The 21,771-nt window shown below is 55.0% G+C and overlaps 1 protein-coding gene across 8 annotated transcripts in view; it reads left to right on the top strand.

Annotated features, from left to right (window-relative positions):
• The first annotated feature begins 370 nt into the window (after positions 1-370).
• The window catches only part of CADM1 (cell adhesion molecule 1), a 194,693-nt gene continuing 173,292 nt past the window's right edge, over positions 371-21,771 (top strand). For all 8 annotated transcript variants that reach the window (XM_074559576.1, XM_074559574.1, XM_074559572.1 and 5 more), the window contains exon 1: positions 371-525. In XM_074559576.1, the coding sequence (XP_074415677.1) occupies positions 378-525 (148 nt within the window). In that variant the 5' untranslated portion in view covers positions 371-377. The remainder of the gene's footprint in view (positions 526-21,771) is intronic.

The raw sequence follows: 21,771 nt of genomic DNA, 5'->3' as shown, positions 1-21,771 counted from the left end.
CTGGGTGTGCCTGGCACATGGGCAGGGGGCTGGGGGTGGGCACAGCACAGAGCTGGGCACCTGGGCTCTGCTTCGCTGCCAGTGGGCATGGAGAGGGTGCCAGGGTGTTGTGAGGCTCCCCTTTGCTGCTCCCAGCGTGTCCCTGCAGAGCCCTGTGTCCCACTGTCCCTGCAAACGGGCACTGAGGGGAGGGCAGCAGCGCAGGCTGGGGGCTCCTGGGCCCCAGCAAGGAAATAAGGGCAGGAAACCCCCCCAGGGCCCTGGGAGCTGGTGCTTCTCTGCACAGGAGGCTCTGAAGGGCGCACGGCGCTGCCAGCAGAGCTAAATGCTGCATTAATAAAGTTTCTGTCAGTAAATTCACTAATTAAGGCTCACAGATGGAGCTGGGAGGAATGCTTGTGGTGAAACCCAAGGAGTGTGAACGTTGCCTGCTTGGGAGGCAGGCTGCACGCCCGGCAAGAAATGGGGAAGAAAGGAAAGCTGCCAGGAGTTCCACAAAGCTTTACCTGCATCTCCAGAAAGGAGGTGAGCCCCAGGGCTGGGTCTGGGGGCTGTGAGCAGGTGCATGGGCCAGGTTTCACTGTGGGTTTATGGCAGGGCTGCCCAGGAGCCGGGTTTGAAGCCAGGCCAGGTTTGTCAGGCCCCGGGTCGGTGCCCTAAGCACCAATCTTGTGTCTGTGACAGCCGAGATGGATGCAGGGAGGAACCACTGGCTATGGAAAGCCCCGGAGCCATCAGGAGCCCCAGCCACAGATGACAAAGTGCTGTAAACTCTCTCTGCGGCAGCAGAGGACCCGGGGGAAGAGTAATCCCCTCGCTCTCCAACATTTGCCGAGCATTAGGCTAATTTCCCCTGGGCTTCCACCAGGCATTCCGAGTTCTTGCTGGCTTTCTGTGTATTATTCTTAAGTCGTTACCCTGCACCTCGTGTTCCTGCCGGAGCTCTTACAGGATGGATTTATGGCACTCATTCCCGTGCCCGTGCTGATGGATGGGGCTCCCGATGGCATTTCCCCCTGGACAGGGCTGGGGGTCAGGGCTCCTGCCCGTGCTCCAGCCTCTTCCCAAGCACGGGGAGTGCAGGTGAGGATGGAAAGGGGAGCTCTGGAAGTGCAGGTGAGGGTGGGAAGGGAGCTCTGGGAGTGCAGGTGAGAACAGGAAGGGGAGCTCTGGGAGTGCAGGTGCTGCTCCTTGCTGGACAGGGAGCTCAGCCCTTCCTCCTCTGTGCCTCTGCTCCCCCCCTGGCCACGGCAGCATTTGTATTTGTCAGCCTATGGCAATGCTCTGCATATGGAACACATTTGCTCTGGGTGTTTGCCATTAACATTTTCATTTCTGTTTAGCGTCAGGAGTTTTCAATTACCGGCCTCGCTCGAGCTGTTGTGTTCATGCTCTCTTTGTTTTCATTTCCACATCCCAGTCAGTGAATTACAGGACGGGAGCCCTGCCCTGGGGCTGCAGGGGAGAAATCCAGTCCTTGTTCTGGGTTTGCTGCTGGCTGCTCTCACCCAGCCTTTGGTTGGCAGGGCTGGCTTCACCTGGGAGCGCTGAGGTGTTGAGATGCTGAGCAGTGCCTCATGGCACTGAGGTGAGCAGGGGGTTGGCACAGCCCTGTCCCCTCTGTCACCCTCTGGGTGTGCCCTGCTCCTTGTGGCACCTGCAGGAAGGGGCTGAGAGCTCACAGCAGGCTGAGAGCTCACAGCAGCTCAGTCTGGCAGGGCCCAAAATCTGCCTGCTCTCCCTTATCCTTATCCCAGTTTTACTCTGCTGTGACTTTACACCTCCGCTTTATAACTTAACTCTACGGAGAGGATAAAACCTCTTTAGCCAGTAAAGAAGTGAGGGACAGGTAATGCACATCCTGGCTGATACAGCAAACTCCGCATTTCCGAAGTGCCGCCTTCCTCAACTCTAAGTGAGCCATAATGTTTAGAAGGGGCCGTTGAACGAGCAATAAAAGGCTGCGGGTCGGGCAAACAGCAGTGTTAGCAGAGCTGGACAGCCTGAGCTGTGATTGCAGCGCTGCTGGAGTGTCCCTGGGGACAGGGGAGGTGGTGGCGGTGCCCACGCCAGCCCTGGGGACATGGATGGGATCAGGAGCTGCAGACCCGCTCTGGACAAACAGATAGGGAGCTTCTCCTGGTCATCCTGTGAGCAATCAATCCCACCGTGATCCAGAATAACTCTCTTGTCCTGGGCTCTTGGAGCAGGGAACAAAAACTGCGGCACATTTGGCACCAGCCGGGAGCCCCCATGATCACCTGCAGCATCCCCAGGTCCCCGAAGTGCTGCCTGTCCCCACAGCCCCTCCGAGGGGGCTGACAGCATTCCAGGGATGGTGCTCACAGCGTTCCAAGGGATGGTGCTGACAGGATTTCAAGGGGTGCTGCTGACAGCATTCCAAGGGATGGTGCTCACAGCATTCCAAGGGATGGTTCTCACAGCATTCCAAGGGGATGCTGCAAGCTGCTGAGGCTCAGGAGTTCTGCAAGTGTCCCGAGTGCTGTTAACCTCAGATTTAAAATCCGGGTTTCCTTTGATTTAAAGTGATTTTAAAGATCCCAGCACTCCCGCAGTGTAATTATCCCAAAGATTTCTGGGAGCCTTCTTTTCTGCCCCTTTGTTCCTGAGGCGGCTCCAGGAGAATGCCACGAGGTTACAGCCATTATGGAGTGTAATGCAAACAGGGCCAGTTATTGCCTTTTTATGAGGGTAATGCTGCACCACCCAATAAATTCTGCAAGAAGGATTTGATGGAGAAAAGGCTGAGATTCAGCCACAGCAGGGTCAGCCAACGGGAGTTCTAATTTCACAGGGAAGCAGTTAAGGGGGCAAAAGGCGAATTTTTCACTCTCTTTGGAAGGAGTGGGGAAGGATGGGAGCCGAGGAAAAGCGGAGGAGAGAGCAGGTACAAAGGCACTAACAAAGGGGAGGAGAAGGTCCCAAGCTTAAGAGATGCTGAAAAGATTGGCCTTTCTCCATGTGTGTGCCCTCCTGAGGTCTGAGAGGACTGGGTCCTGCTTGGAATGTGCTGCCAGAGGAAACACGAGTTTGGTGGGAGAGAGGGGCAGAAGAGCCCTGATACTCGTGTAGGCTAAACCTAAACCTGAGACTGTACCTAAACCTGAGGCTGGCACCTAAACCTGAGGCTGCACCTAAACCTGAGACTGTACCCAAACCTGAGGCTGGCACCCAAACCTGAGGCCGGCACCCACGCATGCCCAGGGAGCCCCACGGTGACTCGTGCCCAACTGGGCACCCTGGCAGTGCCAGGCCAGAGCCAGGGCCGAGAGGCACCAGCTGTGCTTGCCTTAATCAGCTCATTGGGGCGAGCAGGGAATCAATGGCAACGGGGGATCGATCACAAATTCATAACTGAGCACGGCGCTGCTGCTCCCGGCTCATTTCTCCCGCGGCAGAGATGGATCTGTCCCTCCCTGCCGCTGCAATCCCCAGCCCGAGCGCTGTGTGACCGCTCCCGGGCTGGGATCAGCCTGTGCTGGCCCGGGGCTGCTTCCAGCTCGGTAGCTTGGCTACCACTGGAGCCCGTTCATCCCGCCCGCGCCATCCAGCTGTGCAGAGCAGAGTCCAGATGTGCGCAGCCTCTGCACGCGCTCCTGGACCGCGCTGCCCCTGCCGCAGCCCAGCCAGGCTGCAGCTGCCGGCTGACAGCCGAGCTGCTCTTTCATGCTTCTCTTGTTCTCCCCGCTCGCAATTGATAGATCAAAATTCCCCGCAAACGAGCGGTTTCATGGGCCGTTTCCTCTGCTGTCAATACAGGAGCTGAGAACTATCAGGGCCGTCCCTCCCCGTCAAAGAAAAAATTCAATTATTTATCGCTGCCTCTTAGAAAACTAATTGTATTGCTAATTGTTCTTTTCCTGTGAGGAATGTTACGTTTTTTTTCAGGTGAATGGCTTTAGGCAGTTTAAGGGTTTGTAAAGAGTCTTTCATCAAACATGTGATTCAGAATGAACTCACTGAGATGACATTTCCCTTCCAATTTTCTGTTTATGTTTTTGAGGCGGGAGGATTGCTGGGAGCCCAGGGCTGTAGCTGCTAACCTGATTCATTCCCTGCACGGGCACGGGACTCGGCGCAGATGAATTTTACGAAATTGGCCGTGTTTATGTGTAATGGTGACAATAATGCGCTTTATCTATCTCCTGTTGAACTACAGCAGAGTTTTCCCAGGAAGTTTGACAGAAAGAGGATCAAGTTGCTGCTTAAATTTCTCCTTGGAGGACCTCAGGGTAATTTTCTTCCAGCACTTCAGATACTGAGAAGGGTTGGGAGCAGCCGTAGATCCTCGAGCATCCCTCACCCAAAGGAAGATGCCATGGGGAAAGGGAAGGGATGAGGGGGGCACAGTTCTGATAGTCCAAGGCACAGCAATATCAAATCCATCTTGCATGAGCACTTCAGGGTTTAAATGTCTCCTTTTTCCAGCAGGCAGGAGCTCTCCTGTCACATCTTTTGCCTTTTCAGGACTGTGATAAATCTTCACTCTAACACACCCTGGAGAATAACAGCATCAATCATTTGTTACTGGCACAAGTTCTCAGGATTCCTGACCCCTTCCGTGCTCGGAGATGAGACAGGGAGCCTTGGTACTGCCTGTGCAGGATGGGCTCCATCTCCAGCACACCCATCTCCAGCACTGCCTGTGCAGGATGGGCTCCATCTCCAGTACGTCCATCTCCAGCACTGCCTGTGCAGGATGGGCTCCATCTCCAGCACACCCATCTCCAGCACTGCCTGTGCACGGGCTCCATCTCCAGCACATTCTGGTGCTCCCCAACCATGGGGAGCTGGAGCTTCATGGCAGCTCTGGGAAGGGTTGAGCTCCCAGGGCCAAAGTGGCCTTTTCCAGGCTGGAAGGAGCAAGAAGGGACATGGTTCTATTCTCCCTTTTCCAGGCTGGAAGGAGCAAGAAGGGACATGGTTCTATTCTCCCTTTTCCAGGCTGGAAGGAGCAAGAAGGGACATGGTTCTATTCGCCCTTTTCCAGCCTGGAAGGAGCAGGAGGGACGTGGTTCCATTCTCACTCTCCACAGCGCCAGGACAAATCCCTTCCCTGATTGTGCAGGATGAAATGCAGCAGCCAGGGACACATAACCCTTCAGTGCAGCAGCGATTTACAGGCTGCTCCTCCTTTAATGGGGCCCGTGCACCTGAACGTGGCAGCGGGCTGTAAAAACAAACAAACACAGCTTATCCCCCAGTCCCTGTGCTCCAGAGGGATGTGTCACAGGACAAGGACAGGCCCCGTTCCCCTCCAAGGGTCAGCTCTGCAGATTCAGATGAGGCACAATCACAGACCCCTCCATCTCGAATCCCTCTCTCCTCCGGTGCCTGCCTGGGCTCTGCCAGCCCAAGAGGAGCTCCTGTGAGTGGGAGCACAGCCAGCGATTCACTGCAGCAGCCTGATCCCACATCTTACAGTAAATCAATGAAACTTCCGTGCCTTGACAAGCCCTTGCCACTTAAATAGACAAGAAACAGGTAGGGATGGATGCTGCAGGTTCCTCCAGATCATGAGGCATAAATCTCAAGAGAACAGCAGCGGAAAGATAAAACACTGCTGGAAGCACAGAACAGGATTTAGGATTTGTTTAGAGGTTGTCATTTTGACAGTAAGGAAAATACATTTTTCCTGCCCAGGGTTAGCAATTAGTGTGGCTGCAGGGAAAGGTAGCGCGGTGATGAGCACGGCAAAGCCCTCGCTACAGGTGCCTTGATGGCAGGCTGCTCTGCTAAAGATGATAATTTCTAAAATCTTTGAATCGTTTAGGTCTGAAAAGACCTTTAAGACCATTGAATCCAACCATTAGCCTAATGCTGTGGAAAAGCTGATACGGATCTGGTGATGGTGCAGCAGTGGTTAGAGGGCATCGCTGCTGGGGTGGTGAGCTTGGTGTAATCAGCCTTGATGGACAGGGAGGGAGATAGAGAAGTGTAAATGGGAATTAATAAATTCAACAGGCAGATTAGCTCCCATTATTTGGCAGCTCCCGCTGACCCGGCTCTCCAGCTGGGAGCGATCTGTCCCGGCCAGCTCCCCACGAAGCCGCAGGGCACAGGCAGCCGGCAGAGGAACAAACCCTGCTTGTGTGGGGGAGAAAATGCTGGAGCCATCGCGTCCCTCTCCTCGCCCTTACCAGGGGAGCCGGGCTGCTGTGCTGCTGGGAGTGGAAATGCCATCTCTGAAATGTAATTTGGCTGGAGCACGCGGCAGGACAGCGGCAGCTGCGGAGGCAAATCCAAATAACGCTCGGTGCTGTAATTGCATATGTAAAAATGGGCAAGAGGAGAGCGAGAGGAAGGAGCTCCTGTGCTCTGCTGGGTATTACAGATGTAGCTGTCAGCCTCCTTCCCTGCCGCAGTGGTTGGAGGTGTTCAGCCCTGGTACTCCGCTGGGTGTTGTACAGAGATTGGAATATCATTGCCAAGGTGCAGAGGTCAATCCAGGAGGCTGTTCGGGCACCTCGTGCTCCAACAAGGACTTATCCAGCTTACAGCTTGATCCAGTCCCTCTGGGGGCAGAGGAGTCGGAGTGGAGCTGCTGCTGGGTGGGGTGGGGCGGCCACGGGGAGCTCAGCACCCCTGGGAGAGCTCAGCACCCCTGGCAGAGCTCAGCACCCCCACCCGCCCAGCAGCTGCTTCCCCAGCTTGCCAGAGTGTGGGATCACCGTGCTCGTGGTGCTGCACTGCCTGCCTGAGCTGCTGGGGACAGATCCCTGCTGGGGACAGAACCCTGGGGACGCTGGGGCCAGGGTCCTTCCTGACCCGTGCTCCTCCCCTATGGGATGGGTGGATGGATGGATGGATGGATGGATGGATGGATGGATGGATGAAGAATGGATAATTGGACGGATGGATGATGGATGGATGGATGGATGGATGGATGGATGGATGGATGGATGGATGGATGTGCAGATCCATCCTCACACCCACTGACCTCCCAAAATAACCCATGTCCTCTCCCTGGTGTGCTGTCCTCACTGTGTCACCTCTGAGTCACTGGCACTTGCTCTGTGCTAAAGTTCCCTGTGAAATCCCTCAAGGTACAGAAGAAATACAATATTGTTTGTGTCCTAAATGAGATGCTTGCTTCATACAGACATTGATCAATATGTGAAGGAGACACCAGTAGGGAGGACAGAATTCTTTGCTTTCAGGTGAACTCTTTACCCTCTGACACCCCAGACTATGAAAATTGAAATCAGTTTATCAATCTAATTTTCTGTACACAATTAATGCTTTTATTTTTCAGTTTGCTCTAAACATGAACAGAGCAGTTCCCTCTGTGAACTATCCGTGTTCTCTTCCCAGTTTGCCTGGTTCCATGGCGCACTGTTCAGGTGGGGATGAGCTCTGCCAGGTGGGACACAGACCTGCTGTTCCCTCATGCTATGGCATTGTTAGAGATTGTGTGTTGTCCTCCTAGTGAGGCTGAGTTATTCTGCTCCCTAATTTCATCCAGCTTCCCTAAATTATTCATCTTTTCCAACAGGCCACAGGAGCCTTCTGCTCCCTCTCCTAAATTGTTTTGCGGCAAACAGAGCTGCTGCAGAGTGGCTCTGCAGTGAGGGGAGATCTCCACAGATCTCCGTCACCACGGGGAGTGCTGTGGGCTCACACAAGTCCCACATGCACCCAGAGCCTCCCCAGGACCAGGCTGTGTGGGGAAGGATGAAGTTTTCCTCCCAGGAACTGAACATTTCCTTCCCAAGGCATTCGCCAGAGAGTCCCCGACAGCTCCACGCGGCTCCAGAGCTGGCTGGCTCCAGGTTGTAAATGTTTCCTATTTCCTCCAAGCTGTGAGTCTGATGAAAGCGTGGCAGAGGCAGGACCCAGCAGCAGAGCAGGCCCACTGTGCAGAGCGGCGTTGTGCTCCTATAGGGTGTCCTCAAGTGTGGCGGGTAATGATGCGGCAGCTGTGAATCCACACGCGGCAGCGCTGCTCCGAAGGGCTGTAATTATTAATCTGCTAACGCAGACACAATGCACTCAGCCTGCTCTCAGCCTCTCCCAGCAATGGGAAATAATGCTGCAGTGGCAATTACCTTAATGCAATTATCTCAAATGTGAGATTCCACAGCCGCACTTCGCGTCCTGGCTTGTGCAGGACGGAGGGGACGGGAGGATCCCCCTGGGCCCCCAGTTCTGGTGCAGCAGCACCTTGTGCCCCTTGTAACCATCACCTGTGCTGCTTGGACCCCTGGCAGACTCAGGGCCTGGGCACTGGCACATCCTGCAGCTCGGGTCCTCAGGGGATGGGCAATGCCAGGGACAGGAGCAGAGCATGTCCTAGCTCAGGAACCCTGAACCAGATGGCATCACACGGGCAGCTGAGGCAGACCTGGCCCCAAAACCTGACTGGAAGGAGCTTGGATCAGTCTGTCGTGTTTAGACCCAGCTTATCTCACCCAAGGATAAAGGAAATGCAGGGAGCCATGCTGATGGTGACCCCAGCAGCATTAATGGCAAACACCCTCCCACCTGCAGGGCCCACAGTAACCCTGCACTCAGGACAGGCAGCAGCAAGGCCTGAGCTGCTCAGAGTTCCCTGGAACCCTCCCTTTGCGCACACCCACAAACCAGGAGAGAAAATGTTCCACAGTTTGTTCAGGATGGACCTGGAGACTGCTCCAGTGTTCTCATCTCTCAGGGAGGAATGAACTAATTGCAAAGGATTTTTAAAAGGAAGATTGTAACTGGCCCAAAGCAGTAAATGGATTTTACTTCCTCTGCTCTGATAAATATTTAATTACTGAGTGTAATGCAGAGATTTGATTTGGTTCTTGCTTGTTTTGATGGGCTTTTGTTTGTTTTTACACATATATTTATTTATATTCTGTACTTCCATTGCAACTGCCATCCTCATGTGCCTTCTCCGCAGTGGTATCTCTTAAAATTAAATTGAATTGTCTTTCCACTCCTCTAATCCACACTGCCTTCGTGGATTAGAGAAGGGAGCAGCAGTCCAAGCATGAGCCACCACCGCAGAGCCTGATGTGTCCCTCACCTGCTGCCCTGGCAGCCACTGGCTGGGACTGGGTTTGCTTTTCCCTCTTGCTTTCTAGTGTCATCCTGCACAATCCTCGTAATTTTATTTTTAAAAAAATCTCATCCCAATAATGTAATCGCTTGAAATCGTTTATTTACTTAAGGGACTCTTTAGTGAAAACTCCAGGCTCTTGACTACTAATATCATGCATTTACGTAATTGTGTAATTACAGCTCAAATGACAAATGTTTCTTTGGGCTCCATTTCTCCCCAGGGCCCATTCCAAGGGCAGCACGAGGGTGTCCAGCTGCTCCCTGTGCCATGCCCTGCTCCCAGCACGGCCTGGCAAGTGCCCACACTTCAGCTCTGCCTGGCCTGTACTCCAGGCTGATGAGTTATTGCTCATGCAAAATCTCATTAGAGCCGTGGAGAATGTGCCCAGATGCAGCACCCCAGGGCCTGGCAGGACAGGGCTGCCCTGCTGGGCTGGAGCTGTGTCCCCAGCCCTGTGCTGGTCCCACTGACCCTGCTCTGTCCCACAGAATGCTCTTCCCGCATCTCCTTCCTGCAGCAGGGCTGGCACTGCTACAGCTCATAAATAATGTTCCCAATGGGATGCTGTGCTGCTGTCAGGCTATTAACGCTGGTGTATTCCTCTTCATAACGTTCAAGTGCCTTATTTATGCCAAAAGGGCCGGGCTGTCTTTGTGAGAAGTGGTCAGACGGCGGCTGCTGCTGGGTTTGGAGGGGTTTGGTAGTTCTGGGCCAGGTTTGGTAGCTTGGGGCCAGGTTTGGAGGGGTTTGGGAGCTCTGGGTGAGGTTTGGTAGCTCAGGGCCAGGTTTGGTAGCCCTGGGCCAGGTTTGGTAGACCTGGGCCAGCTTTGGAGGGGTTTGGTAGCTCTGGGCCAGGTTTGCTGGGGTTTGGTAGCTCTGGGTTTCCATTGCAGTGGTTGTTACTGCCAAGAATCCCTTTTCCCAGCTAGGAACGTTTCTGCCTCGCTCTCAGCCGCGTGTAAAGGTTGCTCCTGCAGAGGTGACTCTGTCCCCACGTGCCCACAGCAGCCACAGCATTCCCCCCTTGGCACTCAGAGCATTCCCAAAGCCCAGCCGCAATAAACCTCCAGCCTCAGCTCCAGCTTCTCCAGCCATAAAGGTCTCTGTAGGTGGCGTTTGATGGCCTTGGCTGTAAAAGGAGCCATAAAAAGGTAAGGGCAGCTCCACCTGGAGGGGATGTGCCCCCAGCCTGTCCCTGGCACGGGTGGAGCGTTGCTGTGTGCCACCAGCCGCCCCTGGTGGGGCAGGAACCAGAGCCAGATGTACAGGAGGGCATTTAAAGGGCTTCTCCTCTGTGCTCTTCACGGGAAACACAGTGCTGAAAAGCAGCATCCCCTGCAGCACTCGGGGGGCTGAGCCGGGGTTTCCACAGTGGAAAGGCTTTGGGGACACTGCTGAGCACTGCCCAAGGGGTGGAAAGGCTTTGGGGACACTGCTGAGCGCTGCCCAGGCCCCATCCCACACCGAGAGCAGGAGGAGAGGCAGCTCCTGGGTCCCAAACACGCTGGGTCCCCAGGGAGCCACAGGGAGAGCCCTAAATTCGGAGGGTACGTTCCATGTCAGCTTTCATTGCTCCACAGATCCCACTGAACCCACATCCATCAGGGAGAGACTTCAAAGTGCAGGGGAATAAAACTCACAGATACCAGCCCCAAAAACGCCTTTTGGCAGCCTTATTGCCTGGCACACAGGGAAAAGAGCAGATGCACTTTCAGAACCAGAAAGAACTCGGATAATTCCCTTAATGGCCACCCCAAGGCAAGGTGGGGGGAGCTTTGCTTTCCCCAGAAAGGAGAGCAACCCTGGCTGCTGGGCCTCTCCAGAAGAGAGCAGGCTTGGCTGGGACCCCATACTGGTGCTGGTGAGAGCCCAGCGAGTCCAGAGAGCTCTGCACCAGCTGGGGAAACTCTCAGGAATCTCCAGGGTGGGTGTGCAGGAACCTCCAGGGTGGGTGTGCAGGAATCCCCAGGGTGGGTGTGCAGGAACCTTCAGGATGGGTGTGCAGGCTGCTGGGTGCAGGAATCCCCAGGGTGGGTGGGCAGGAATCTCCAGGTGGGTGTGCAGGAATCCCATGAGTGGGTGTGCAGGCTGCTGGGTGCACACCCCCCTGACCCCGGGGGCTGCCAGCCCCCAGCCCCAGCAGTGCCCACGTCCTCTGTCCAGCACCGAGGCCATTCCAACAGATGGGCTCCAGCACCCAGATGCTGTCGCTGGGAAGTCCTGTCAGGGGTTACTGGCCGGGGTCTCGTTCTCGCCTGTCAGACTTGACATCTTCAGCGTATAATTAAATGCCAGGACGCGAGCAGCAGAGCAGGTGCATGCTAATGAGGAGATCAATTTTAATTATGATTTTAATTAAACACCCAATCCGGTAGGAAATATGACAAGCAGGCTAGAAATGCAAAATTTATACTGGGGGAAAACAACAGCGAGAGTCAGAGAAGATGGAACTGAGGGGTGTGTGTGCCTTGCAGCCCAGGCTGGGTGGGAGGGAGGATGGATGGGTGGCTGTGAGCCAGGGTGGGCATGGAGGGCATCCTCTGATTCCTCTTGTGGCCATAATTTGACGAGGAAAGCTCAAAAAACCACATTCACTGTGCTAGTTATTTTTCCAAACTCTCATTTTTCGCTCTCTGCCAGTGCTCCAGAGCTCCTGTAGACCACGGGGTGTGCAGCCACATGGTAGAAATCAGCTGTAATAGGAATTACCACCGAACAGAGATATTTGGCAAGAGGCTTTACAGCAGCCCTTGTCACAGGGGGCTCGTGGTTTTGGATCATGGATCAGAGGGAACCTTTGGGATCCCTCTGTGCACAGCCCGGTACATTTGGCTGCTCCAGATTAACTCCTGCGTGAACTCCAGCAGGCTTCAAAAGAACAAATCCCTCCCCGAATCTCCAGAACAGGAAACCCTCCATCACTCCTGCCACGGATCACTCGCACCTCCTGACTCATCCAAACCCGTCTGGCTCAGCTCTGGAGCCCTGCCACGGCTGCAGGATGTCTTTGACAGGGACACTGCTGAGCCACTTTTAGCGGGTTCCTCTCTTCCCAGAGCAAGGATGGAGCACAAGGCCCAGTGCTGGGAACAGGAATTTTAACTCCTGCGTGAGTTAAACTCATTGGTTACCTGAACTCACCCCTGGGTCCCCGCCAGCCTCCCCTGACCCTGCAGAATTATTGATTTTGCTGGTTTTTCACTTTTCCATATCATAAATTGACTTTGGCCACCCTTTTCCCTACCTAATGAGGCCATTAGCGGTGGGGGCTGGCGGGCAGCTCACAGATCAATGGGACACGGGGATGTCACTGTGCCGACCCCACAGGCATGGGGGGCACTCCCTCCATCCCCCGGGGTCACAGAGCACAGAGCCGAGAGGGGCAGAACCCAGCAGAACCAAGAGGAGCAGAACCAAGCAGGGCAGAACCCAACACAGCCAAGGGGAGCAGGACCCAGCAGAGCTGTGCTGGCCTGCAGGAATGCTCCACTTGCCCCTGCAGCTCTGCCACCACAGCCCTTTTTCCCTGTAGTTTGGCTCCCGGCCCCGGCGCTGTGAGTTTGGGGATAATTAGGGGCTGTGGATGGAGCAGCTCGGTGATGCCAAGCCCCGCTCCCCCTTTTCCCCCAAAAAGGAGGTTCAAAGGAGAAAAGGGGTGTCCTTCCCACAGCCCAGCTCCCTGCCAGCCTGCGCTTTGATTTGCTGGCTGGAGTTTCTCTGCGGCTTTGCCCCTCCCGTTTAATTAGCTGCTCCGAGAGCTCAGGCAGCGGCCGCAAACCCGGGCTGGGCTTTATAGAGCGCGTTTTTACCTTTCACCCTCGGAAATGTCAGAGCAGCGGGGAAGCCGCGCCGCTTTGTTGCCTCCGCTGTTTTAATAACTTGATGGCTCGCAGTGCCCTGCTGCCCACCTGCCTCTGAGGAGAGGCCAGGGGGATGAGACCACGGGAGCAGCGCCCAGGGCAGTTGTGGATGCTGCCCAGGGCAATTGTGGATGCCACCCAGGGCAATAGTGGATGCTGCCCAGGGCAATTGTGGATGCCACCCAGGGCAGTTGTGGGTGCCAGCCAGGGCAGTTGTGGATGCCACCCAGGGCAGTTGTGGATGCCACCCAGGGCCGCTGTCCTTAACCCGGGCACGGGGTCGCTGCATCCCGGCAGCGCCGCTCCTGCGCCCGAGCTGCGGCCCCCAAATCATCCTGGCCAGATGAAAGGGAAAGGCAGCCCTGGTTACTGATCCGGGGCTCGGTTCAAAAGCGGGAGCTGGGGAGAGGGGAGAGGCTGGGGCAGCTCGGCTCACCTCCGGTTGTTACAGCGGAGGCACCTCGGGCTGCAGGAAGCAATTTGTCTCCCGGAGGCTGACAGGAGCTCCTTTCTTCTGCACTTACTCCTTGCTCAGAAATAAAAGGGGCATCCGCTCACATGAAAAGCGGGGAAGGCTCCAGGTTTCCCTTGTGAGGTCTCTCCCAAGCTGGCACGGACGGGCAATTTGTACAAATGACACTTCCCTGGGAGGGAAGAAAGAAGGAGAAGAAGAAAGAGCCACCCCAGCTTCCAATTTGTGCCGCAGCAGTCTGCTCCAGCTCCTCCTCTCCCCGGCTTTCAACCTCCCTCCCTTTCGTGGCTCTGGCTCTGCTCCCCGGCCTGAGAGTGGCCATCCCCAGGTCTGGTGGCCATCCCAAGGTCCAGTGGCCATCCCCAGGTCCAGTGGCCATCCCGAGGTCCAGTGGCCATCCCAAGGTCCAGTGGTCACAGGGCCAGGCCCAGGGGACAGCCAGGGGTCAGTGGCCACTCTCCCCTGCTCCCCCTGCCCACAGCAGCCCCTCGGAGCCAGCTCCTCGCAGCCCAGCCTCACTGAGGGCCTGGCCAATGTGTCCCAAGTCACCTCTCGAAGGGGAGCAGTTAAACTTCCACAGACTCCTCGGTGGGCGTTTTGGCTCAGTATTAGAGTGGTTCTAATTCGATTTATCTTAATTCACTTGCAATTTGCTTATAATTAAACTACAGTGAACCAAGGGAGCTGATTTACCCGGCGCACTGAAATCTGATGAGGATTGTGAATCAGCCACCTCAGTTCACTGCACAGTGTATTAATATAAATTGAAGTCAATGGTGGTTTATATTAATGCTTTCTTGAATGTCCCTATATGTGCAGGTCTGGGGGACAACACAGAAAACGTTTGGATTTGGGAGAAAACATCATCTCTTGTGCTTTGTGCTTGTCTTGGGCACTTAGGGCCAGGACAGGAACCAGGACAGTCACCCTGCCCCGTCCAATAACAGCTGAACAGAATAATTTCCCAAGTACTGGACAGAAGAGGCAAGGGAGGATTTATTCCCCCAGAAGCTCCCCTAACACCTGGCACCTGGCAAAAGGGGGTCGTTATCCCCAGATAATGGACCTTGCCAACATTAAGCTCTCCAAGCCATCCGCACAGTCAATTATCTCCTAATCAGGGCCGTTTTGTCAGAGGTTATTGCCCTAAGGACTCAATTAGGTTATATCCACGTCATTAATATTTTATGGAAAAATCATTCACATGGAAGTGTTAAACACCTTCGCAAACTTCCTTCCCCCCAGCCCCGGGGAAAAGGGATTTGTGCTGCCGGGCCGGGCCGGCAGTGCAGCTGCTGAGGGATGCAGGGGAAGCTCCTGAGCTGCCTCCACACCCAGAAAGGACCTGTTGGAGCTGTTCCCCAAAGCATCCCCCTGTCAGCTCCCTCTGCGTGTGCTCTGCAGTTATTTTCAAGCCCTTAGTTATATTTAACTCGAGGTACAACAGTGCCACTCTCAAACCTCTGTTTTATTAAGCCAGGCGTTTGGGTACTCACACGTAGAGCTGCTTGGAAAATGAAGAAAATTGCAGAGAAAGCCATTTCTTCTGATTACCATTTATTTCCAGGAAAAACAAGGTTCCTTGTCCTTCATCCAGGACATCTGATGGTCAGGACAAGAGTTGTGGGGCAGAGGCTGCAGCTCGTGGGCATCACCTGAGGAATGGGGCTGTGCAGTGGTAAAGGCTTCAATGTGGCCCTGGGGGAGCTGATAAAATAACTGTAATGATGGTCCAGGGTGCCAAATGTCCTCGGCATCCCAGAGTTCAGCCCTCGAGAAACAGTCATTGAAGTTAATGAATGAAAGCCTTTGGAAGGCTTTTTCCAAAGGTTTCTTTGGTGGGCTCACACTGCTGCTGTTCTCTCGGGTGGATTTTCATGCTGGCAAAAACACAATGAAAAGAATAAACTCAGCAGAGCAAAAACATGTACCAGAAGCCAGTAATGGTACAAAATGTGATATTGCTGCACCTCTGAGATTTCCCAGTGCAAGTACAGAATCTGGCTTGCCTCCCTCCTTCCCTCCAGCAGATTTGTTGGAAGCTTCTGGATGAAACTGAGCCCCTCCCAGAGCAGGGATGGGTCTGGGGGTGTCAGAGCGCCCAGGTGGCAGCAGGCAGAGCCTTTCCCAGGCTGGCAGGAGCAGAGATTCCCTGCAGTGATCCGTGTCTCCGGCATGCCAGGCAAGTGTTTCCCATTAATGGGGATTGACACGGAGTAGGGTTGGTTTTTTTTTTTAAAAAAAAAGTTCTCCTCCTTCCCTAGGCAGTTTTGATGTGAATATTAATATTAACATAATTTCATGATGATTAGAGAACACAATTAGGGGCTATTAATAATGACACAAATAATGACATTTAAGGCCTCGTTTTCCTGTGAGTAACACTCTGTCTGGTGGTATTTAAACAGCTCTGTCTGGCACAATCACTGCCGCGCCAAGGTGAAGCCACGTCACTGTCACAGTGGTGTCAATCAGTGCCCTGCCTGGCACAGCCCGCCCTGCAGCGCGGAGAGGGAGAGAGGGAGAGATGGAGAGAAAGGAAAGGAAAGGAAAGGAAAGGAAAGGAAAGGAAAGGAAAGGAAAGGAAAGGAAAGGAAAGGAAAGGAAAGGAAGGAAAGGAAAGGAAAGGAAAGGAAAGGAAAGGAAAGGAAAGGAAAGGAAAGGAAAGGAAAGGAAAGGAAAGGAAAGGAAAGGAAAGGAAAGGAAAGGAAAGGAAAGGAAAGGAAAGGAAAGGAAAGGAAAGAAAGGAAAGAAGGAAAGGAAAGGAAAGAAAGGAAAGGAAAGGCCTGCCATGAGAGGCGATGCTGATGGAGCCATGGGCACACTTGGGAAGAGGCTGAGGGCTGCTCTCCAGGAGCTGACCCCCCTGCAGGGCACACTCCAGCCCTCCTCTCCTCTCCTCAGGCCTGGGGTCCCCCAGACAGGGGACAAACCCGTGCAGTGCCAGCAGAGCCCATCCCAGTGCCAGGCCTGCCCTCCCCAGAGGCCAGCTGCTGTAAAAGCAGCTTAATGGGGCGGTTGCAGCCCAATTCCACCCAAGCCAGGCCTTGCAAAGACCCCATTTCTTTTCCAATGCATTCACTGCCAAGTTCAGCCCTTGGAAGAGGCCGTGCTGTGCTAATGCCACTTAATGGAAACCTCGGAATCAATTTTTTGCTCCCTGAAGAAATCCCCCTGGTTTATGCAGCAAAAGCTGTAATACTGGAAATGGCTTCAGATTTTTTCGTGAAAAAAAAAAAGAGGGAGGGGAGGAGAAGAAAGGTTCAGCGTAGCTGCACAGAAAGGAGGTCAAGTGAAAGGCTGCCAGTTTGGTGCCTGCTCCTGGGGGAGGTGTGGGGCTGTGCCCCGCTGTCCCCAGGGCTCCGGGGGCTCTGTGGTAGCACCCATGCTCCCAGTTCCCAATTCCCATTTCTCTGGAACACCCCACAGCGTGGCAGGCTCCCTCATGCCATGGAGAGCGGGTGGCAAGCTTGGAGGGTGGTGTTATCCCAAACTGGGACAGGGTCAGGGATGGGGACAGGAACAGGGACACAGACAGGGACAGAGATGGGGACAGGGGCAGGGACAGGGGCAGTGCCAGCCTGTAAAGGGCATCCAAGGGCATCTCAGGGTGCACAGACCACCCTCCCATCCCCGGGATTCAGGTACTCAGGGCAGGAGGGCGACTGCAGAGCCCGAGCCCAGAGGCACAGGAGGGAGGCCCGTGGTCCCCAGGAGCAGCTCTGTGGCCCGAAGGAGCTCAGGCTGAGCCTCACCGAGCCCTCCGTGCCGGTGAGCAGCAGAGCCCCGGGCGGGGATGCCCGAGGGAGCAGCGTTTGTTCGGCAGCACCCGCACCTGCAGGCGCAGAGCTCACGCTGCGATAAACAAAGCCTTTCATTACATTCCGAGACAAACAGCTCCGGGCATTCCTCATTTCACTGCACACACACCTCGGCAGAGCGCTGCTCTTTCAGCTGGAGCTTCCCAGAGAGCCGTTCCATGCGCTGGAGCTGGGGATGTGATCCCAGCCCGGCTCCCGAGGAGCGCCGGCACAGACGGGCACGGACAGGGCTTGGCTGCCGGGCTCCAGGCCACAGAAACCGGGAATGGCCCTGAGGGAAACCGGGAATTCCTGTGCTGGGAGCCGGGAATGGCCCGTGCTGGAAACCGGGAATGTCCCTGCTGGAAACCGGGAATGGCCCTCCTGGAAACAGGGAATTCCTGTGCTGGAAACCGGGAATGGCCCTGCTGGAAAGCGGGAATGGCCCATGTTGGAAGGGACCCAGCAGGACCATCCAGCGCATCCCCTGTCCCTGCACAGACCCCCAACACTCCCACCCTGTCCATCCCTGGCAGTGCTGTCCAACCCCTCCTGGAGCTCTGGCAGCCTCAGGGCCGTGCCCATTCCCTGGGCAGCCTGGGCAGTGCCAGCACCCTCTGGAGAAAGAACCTTTCCCTGATACCCACTCTGCAAACCAACCCTGTCACCTCCCGCCCCACAGCCCCCCAAAGCCACCAGAGCTGTCGTTGGCATGGACAAGACTCCAGGAAAGCCACCCAACCAGTTATTAAATTTTAATCAAACATTGCAGAGGGCCGCAAAGATCACAGTAAAATTTAATGAGCCGGGCTTGTTGGCTTCCCCGAAGAAGCACATTACAGTAAAATTGTGGCTCCTGACTTCCAGTATTATCCACAAACCCTCCCCACTCCCTGCTCACCCAAGAAACCAGGTGTGAAGTGGTTCCTTATGGCTGCTTAAATGAGGTTTGTTTTTCCCCTTCCTCCAGACACCAATTTCTTTTCTTTCACCATCTCATCGTGCCACAATTTATTTATTCTGGAATTTTGACTCTTCAGAGCACACAGGCAGAAAGGCCTCCCAGGAAAGCTGCTCCTCCTCAAATAACAGGGATGTTGAGTGGATTGGGCACCCGTCCTCAGCCTGCAGTGATCTGTGCTCTGGGTCACTCTGCCTCCTCCTTCGGGACCAGCAGAAAGGAAACCCCAGCCCCAGACTGGTTTTTATCTCAGAGGCTCCAGTTCCCAGCTTAGGATGCAGGCAGCATCGCATCTAGAACTGCACAGCTGCATGCAGCAATTCAAAAATTGTCTTGTTGGACTACAATGTGCCAATTTTTCACATTTACAGCCATTTTCAGTATTACAGCCTGTGGCACCGAAGCCAGGAGGCTTTTCTCCAGGGAGCAGCGGCTGCTGCAGAGGTGACCATTAGCCCACACTGCTCGGGAGGGTGGGGGCCCGCTGGGGAAGGCTCGGGGAGGCGGCAGGGCCGGGATCCATCGGCCCTGGCAGCCCCTGCGGGCTCCGGGAGCGCCACAGACGCGCCGGGTCCGAGCCCCGTCTAGACCAGGGGCTGGCAGCGGCTCCCGCTGGCTTTAATGGGAGCCTGGGAGAGCTCCAGCTCGGGAGAGTAAATGAGGGCTTGGGATGGAGCCAGGGCTGTGCTGTGCCCGAGCTTTGGGAACCATGGTTGTGCTGTGCCCGAGCTCCTGAAACCACGGCTGTGCTGTGCCCGAGCTTTGGGAGCCAGGGCTGTGCTGTGCCCGAGCTTTGGGAGCCAGGGCTGTGCTGTGCCCGAGCTCCTGAAACCAGGGCTGCGCTGTGCCCGAGCTCCTGAAACCATGGCTGTGCTGTGCCCGAGCTTTGGGAGCCATGGCTGTGCTGTGCCCGAGCTTTGGGAACGCAGCGGGCTGAGGGAACGGTGGCAGGGTGTCCTGGGCAGGGGTGACAGCAAGATGGGCGCTGGGGTGACAGAGGAATGGATCCCAGAGTGACAGTGAGGTGCGATTCGGGGTGACAATGGGGTGGGTGCTGGGGTGACAGTGGTATCGGTCCCAGGATGGCACTGGGGTGGGTCTCGAGGCACCCACCGCTCACAGTGGGTTTGGGAGCGCCCACACACGCACAGCTCCCTCCCAGCCTGCTGTGGGTTTGTTTATACAGGAGGAAAATGCCGTTCATTGCTAGGGCAGGCTTTCCCAACACTCCCCCGGGAGAGCCTTTCCAGGCTGCGGCCAGGCTGCTCCAGGCTGTGCCATTCCCAGCAAAGCCCATCACAGCTCTGGGCTGTGTCTGGCAGGGATCAGCACCGTGGCAGCACTTTCACTGCTGGGCTGCAGGATCTGCAGCTCCAGTGGGGGCCCCTCCTGCTTCTCCAATCCCTTTGTCATTAATTAATTAATTACTGCTTCTTTTTATTTGCAAACTTTATCAATATTCCTGAAAAAATCCCTGGGTTTTACTGTCCTTTTACAGCACTTTTGGGGGCTGCTGGGCCAGGTGGGGCAGACTGGGCATCTCTTTCCCTGGAGCTGGGTCATGGATTGCTGCTGAAGCCACCCTGAGTCTGAGGTGTCTGGGCTTGGAGGGGGCTTGTACTGCTAAGTGCTGACAGGACGTCGCTGTCAACACAATGTTCTGCCTTGGAGAACCTTCATCTAGGAAGATACTTAATGAATTAGTTAATTAATGAGTGGAGTTTGATTGATGGATCATAGGGAGCTCTCAGCAGGGTGAGCCTGACCCTGGGATATTGCTGCTGTTGCTTAAATGCATCCCCTCGCTGGTCCGAGGCACTCGGTGTTCTGGCAATTTGCATGCATTAAATGTAGCTCCTTAATAGGATGTAATGTTAGTGAAAAGCCAAAAGCATAGCAGCTGTAACTTAAAAGACAGCCCCATTACTGCAAGCCTTATAATTAGGGTAAGAGGGAGACTCGCGCTGCCATATGTTAAACTCTTTTGAGGTTAATAGCTCTGTAAGATTTTGCAATTTAAAAAAATTAGTCTTGAGGAACGATGACAAGGCTCGTCAATGAGGCTGCTCCAGGGGGGCCGGGACGCTGTGCCCTGCACAGCCAGGCATGGGGACAGGGCTGGCTCTGGCCATCCCTGCCCAGCTCAGCCCTGCCCTGGGCCAGCCTTGGGTGGAACCTGCCCTGGGCCAGCTTTTGGTGGGACCTCTCCTCTGCCCCGCTGGACCCAGGGGTGCTCAGGCTGCCAGGACATGCAGCAGGCACTGGGCAGGAGCTGCTCCTCCCCTGCCCTGCTCTTTGGGGCCTGTGCAAATTACACACAGCAGCAGCTGCTGCCTCCAGGTCCCCAGCCCGGTGTTTGGCTGATGCAGGAACAAATAACCCTTGTGCAGCGGTTGTTTGTTAAAGCCCTTTTCCCGTGTAATCGCTGCACAGAGGCCTCTGCTCGTGTCTCAGGCTCTCAGCACGGGGGCTCCGTGAGCATCCCTGAGTGTTTGGAGTGTTCAGGAGTGCTCTGAGCTCCCAGGGCTGCGCCCAGGAGGGGCTGGGTGGTCTGGGCTCAGCTCTGGCAGGGAGGCAGCTCCCTGGGGCTCCTCTTGGTGGGAGTTCAGAGATAGCTCCTGTGTTTTTCCTTCCAGCCTTTCTTCCTTTCCTCTGTTGTGCGGGCAAATCATTCCACTTCCCAGCCTCAATTTCCTCATCCATAAAACTGAGACTAAAAATGTACTTGTTAAGGGTGTCACAGGGCCTTCTGAGTCTGCCAGGGCTTTGATGTCCTCTTGTTAAAGTGCCGTGGCAGTGCAGCGTTTATTGTCATCCCTACGTGAGGTGGGTGGCTATCGGGCAGCAGCGCGGGCTGGCACCCTCTGCCACACCTGAGCTCTGGGCATTGGCTTTGCTGCCAGGGAGGGCATTATTTGGGCACTGCCCTGGCTTTTCTCCCTGCCAAACGATGGGCAAACAGTGCCTGGGGGCAGCCAGTGGGGAACAGGAGGGTTGGCTGGCCTGGGGAAGGTTCTGTGCCCGGCTGTGCCGCCCTGAGCTCTGTGAGGTGATGGGTGCTGGTGCTGGTCATCACCCAGACTGGCTAAATAGGAACTTTCTCAGCCTCAACAGTGGAAGGCTTTAAGATCATCCCAAACTCGCTTTAATTGTTTCCTTCCTGCACCCCCTCACCTTATTGAAGTGTTTAATTGCTTTCTCATTTAAGTGCATCAAGATTTATTTCCTGATAGGCTGGTCCATTTGGCTCGCTTGTTCTCTTTGGGAAGCTGGGAAAATGGAAAAGAGAATATTGTTTTGAAGTTCCAGGTTATTGGGGAGAGATACAAGATTGTTAAACCCTCTTCATTGGTGTTTGGGTATCATGAAGCTCAAGGGCTGTTTTGATATTGAGCTGGGGTTCAGCTTTGTAAATTCAGGATTTGTTCTTCTGCTGCTTGGAGAACGAGGCCTCAGCTGCACTGCCGGGTCCCTGTGGCTGCTGGGATGGTTGTCAGGTGCCTCGCAAAGAGCCCGAGGCTGTGGCTGAGGAGCAGGAGATGCCATTCAGGGGTGCAGACCCTCAAGGGGGGCAGGGATTGTTCCCAGCCCTCTCATGTTCCAGAGCCCGG

The sequence above is a fragment of the Zonotrichia albicollis genome, chromosome 27 (assembly GCF_047830755.1).
Source record: "Zonotrichia albicollis isolate bZonAlb1 chromosome 27, bZonAlb1.hap1, whole genome shotgun sequence".
Taxonomy (NCBI): domain Eukaryota; kingdom Metazoa; phylum Chordata; class Aves; order Passeriformes; family Passerellidae; genus Zonotrichia; species Zonotrichia albicollis.
This window is presented reverse-complemented; position numbering and strand designations above follow the sequence as displayed.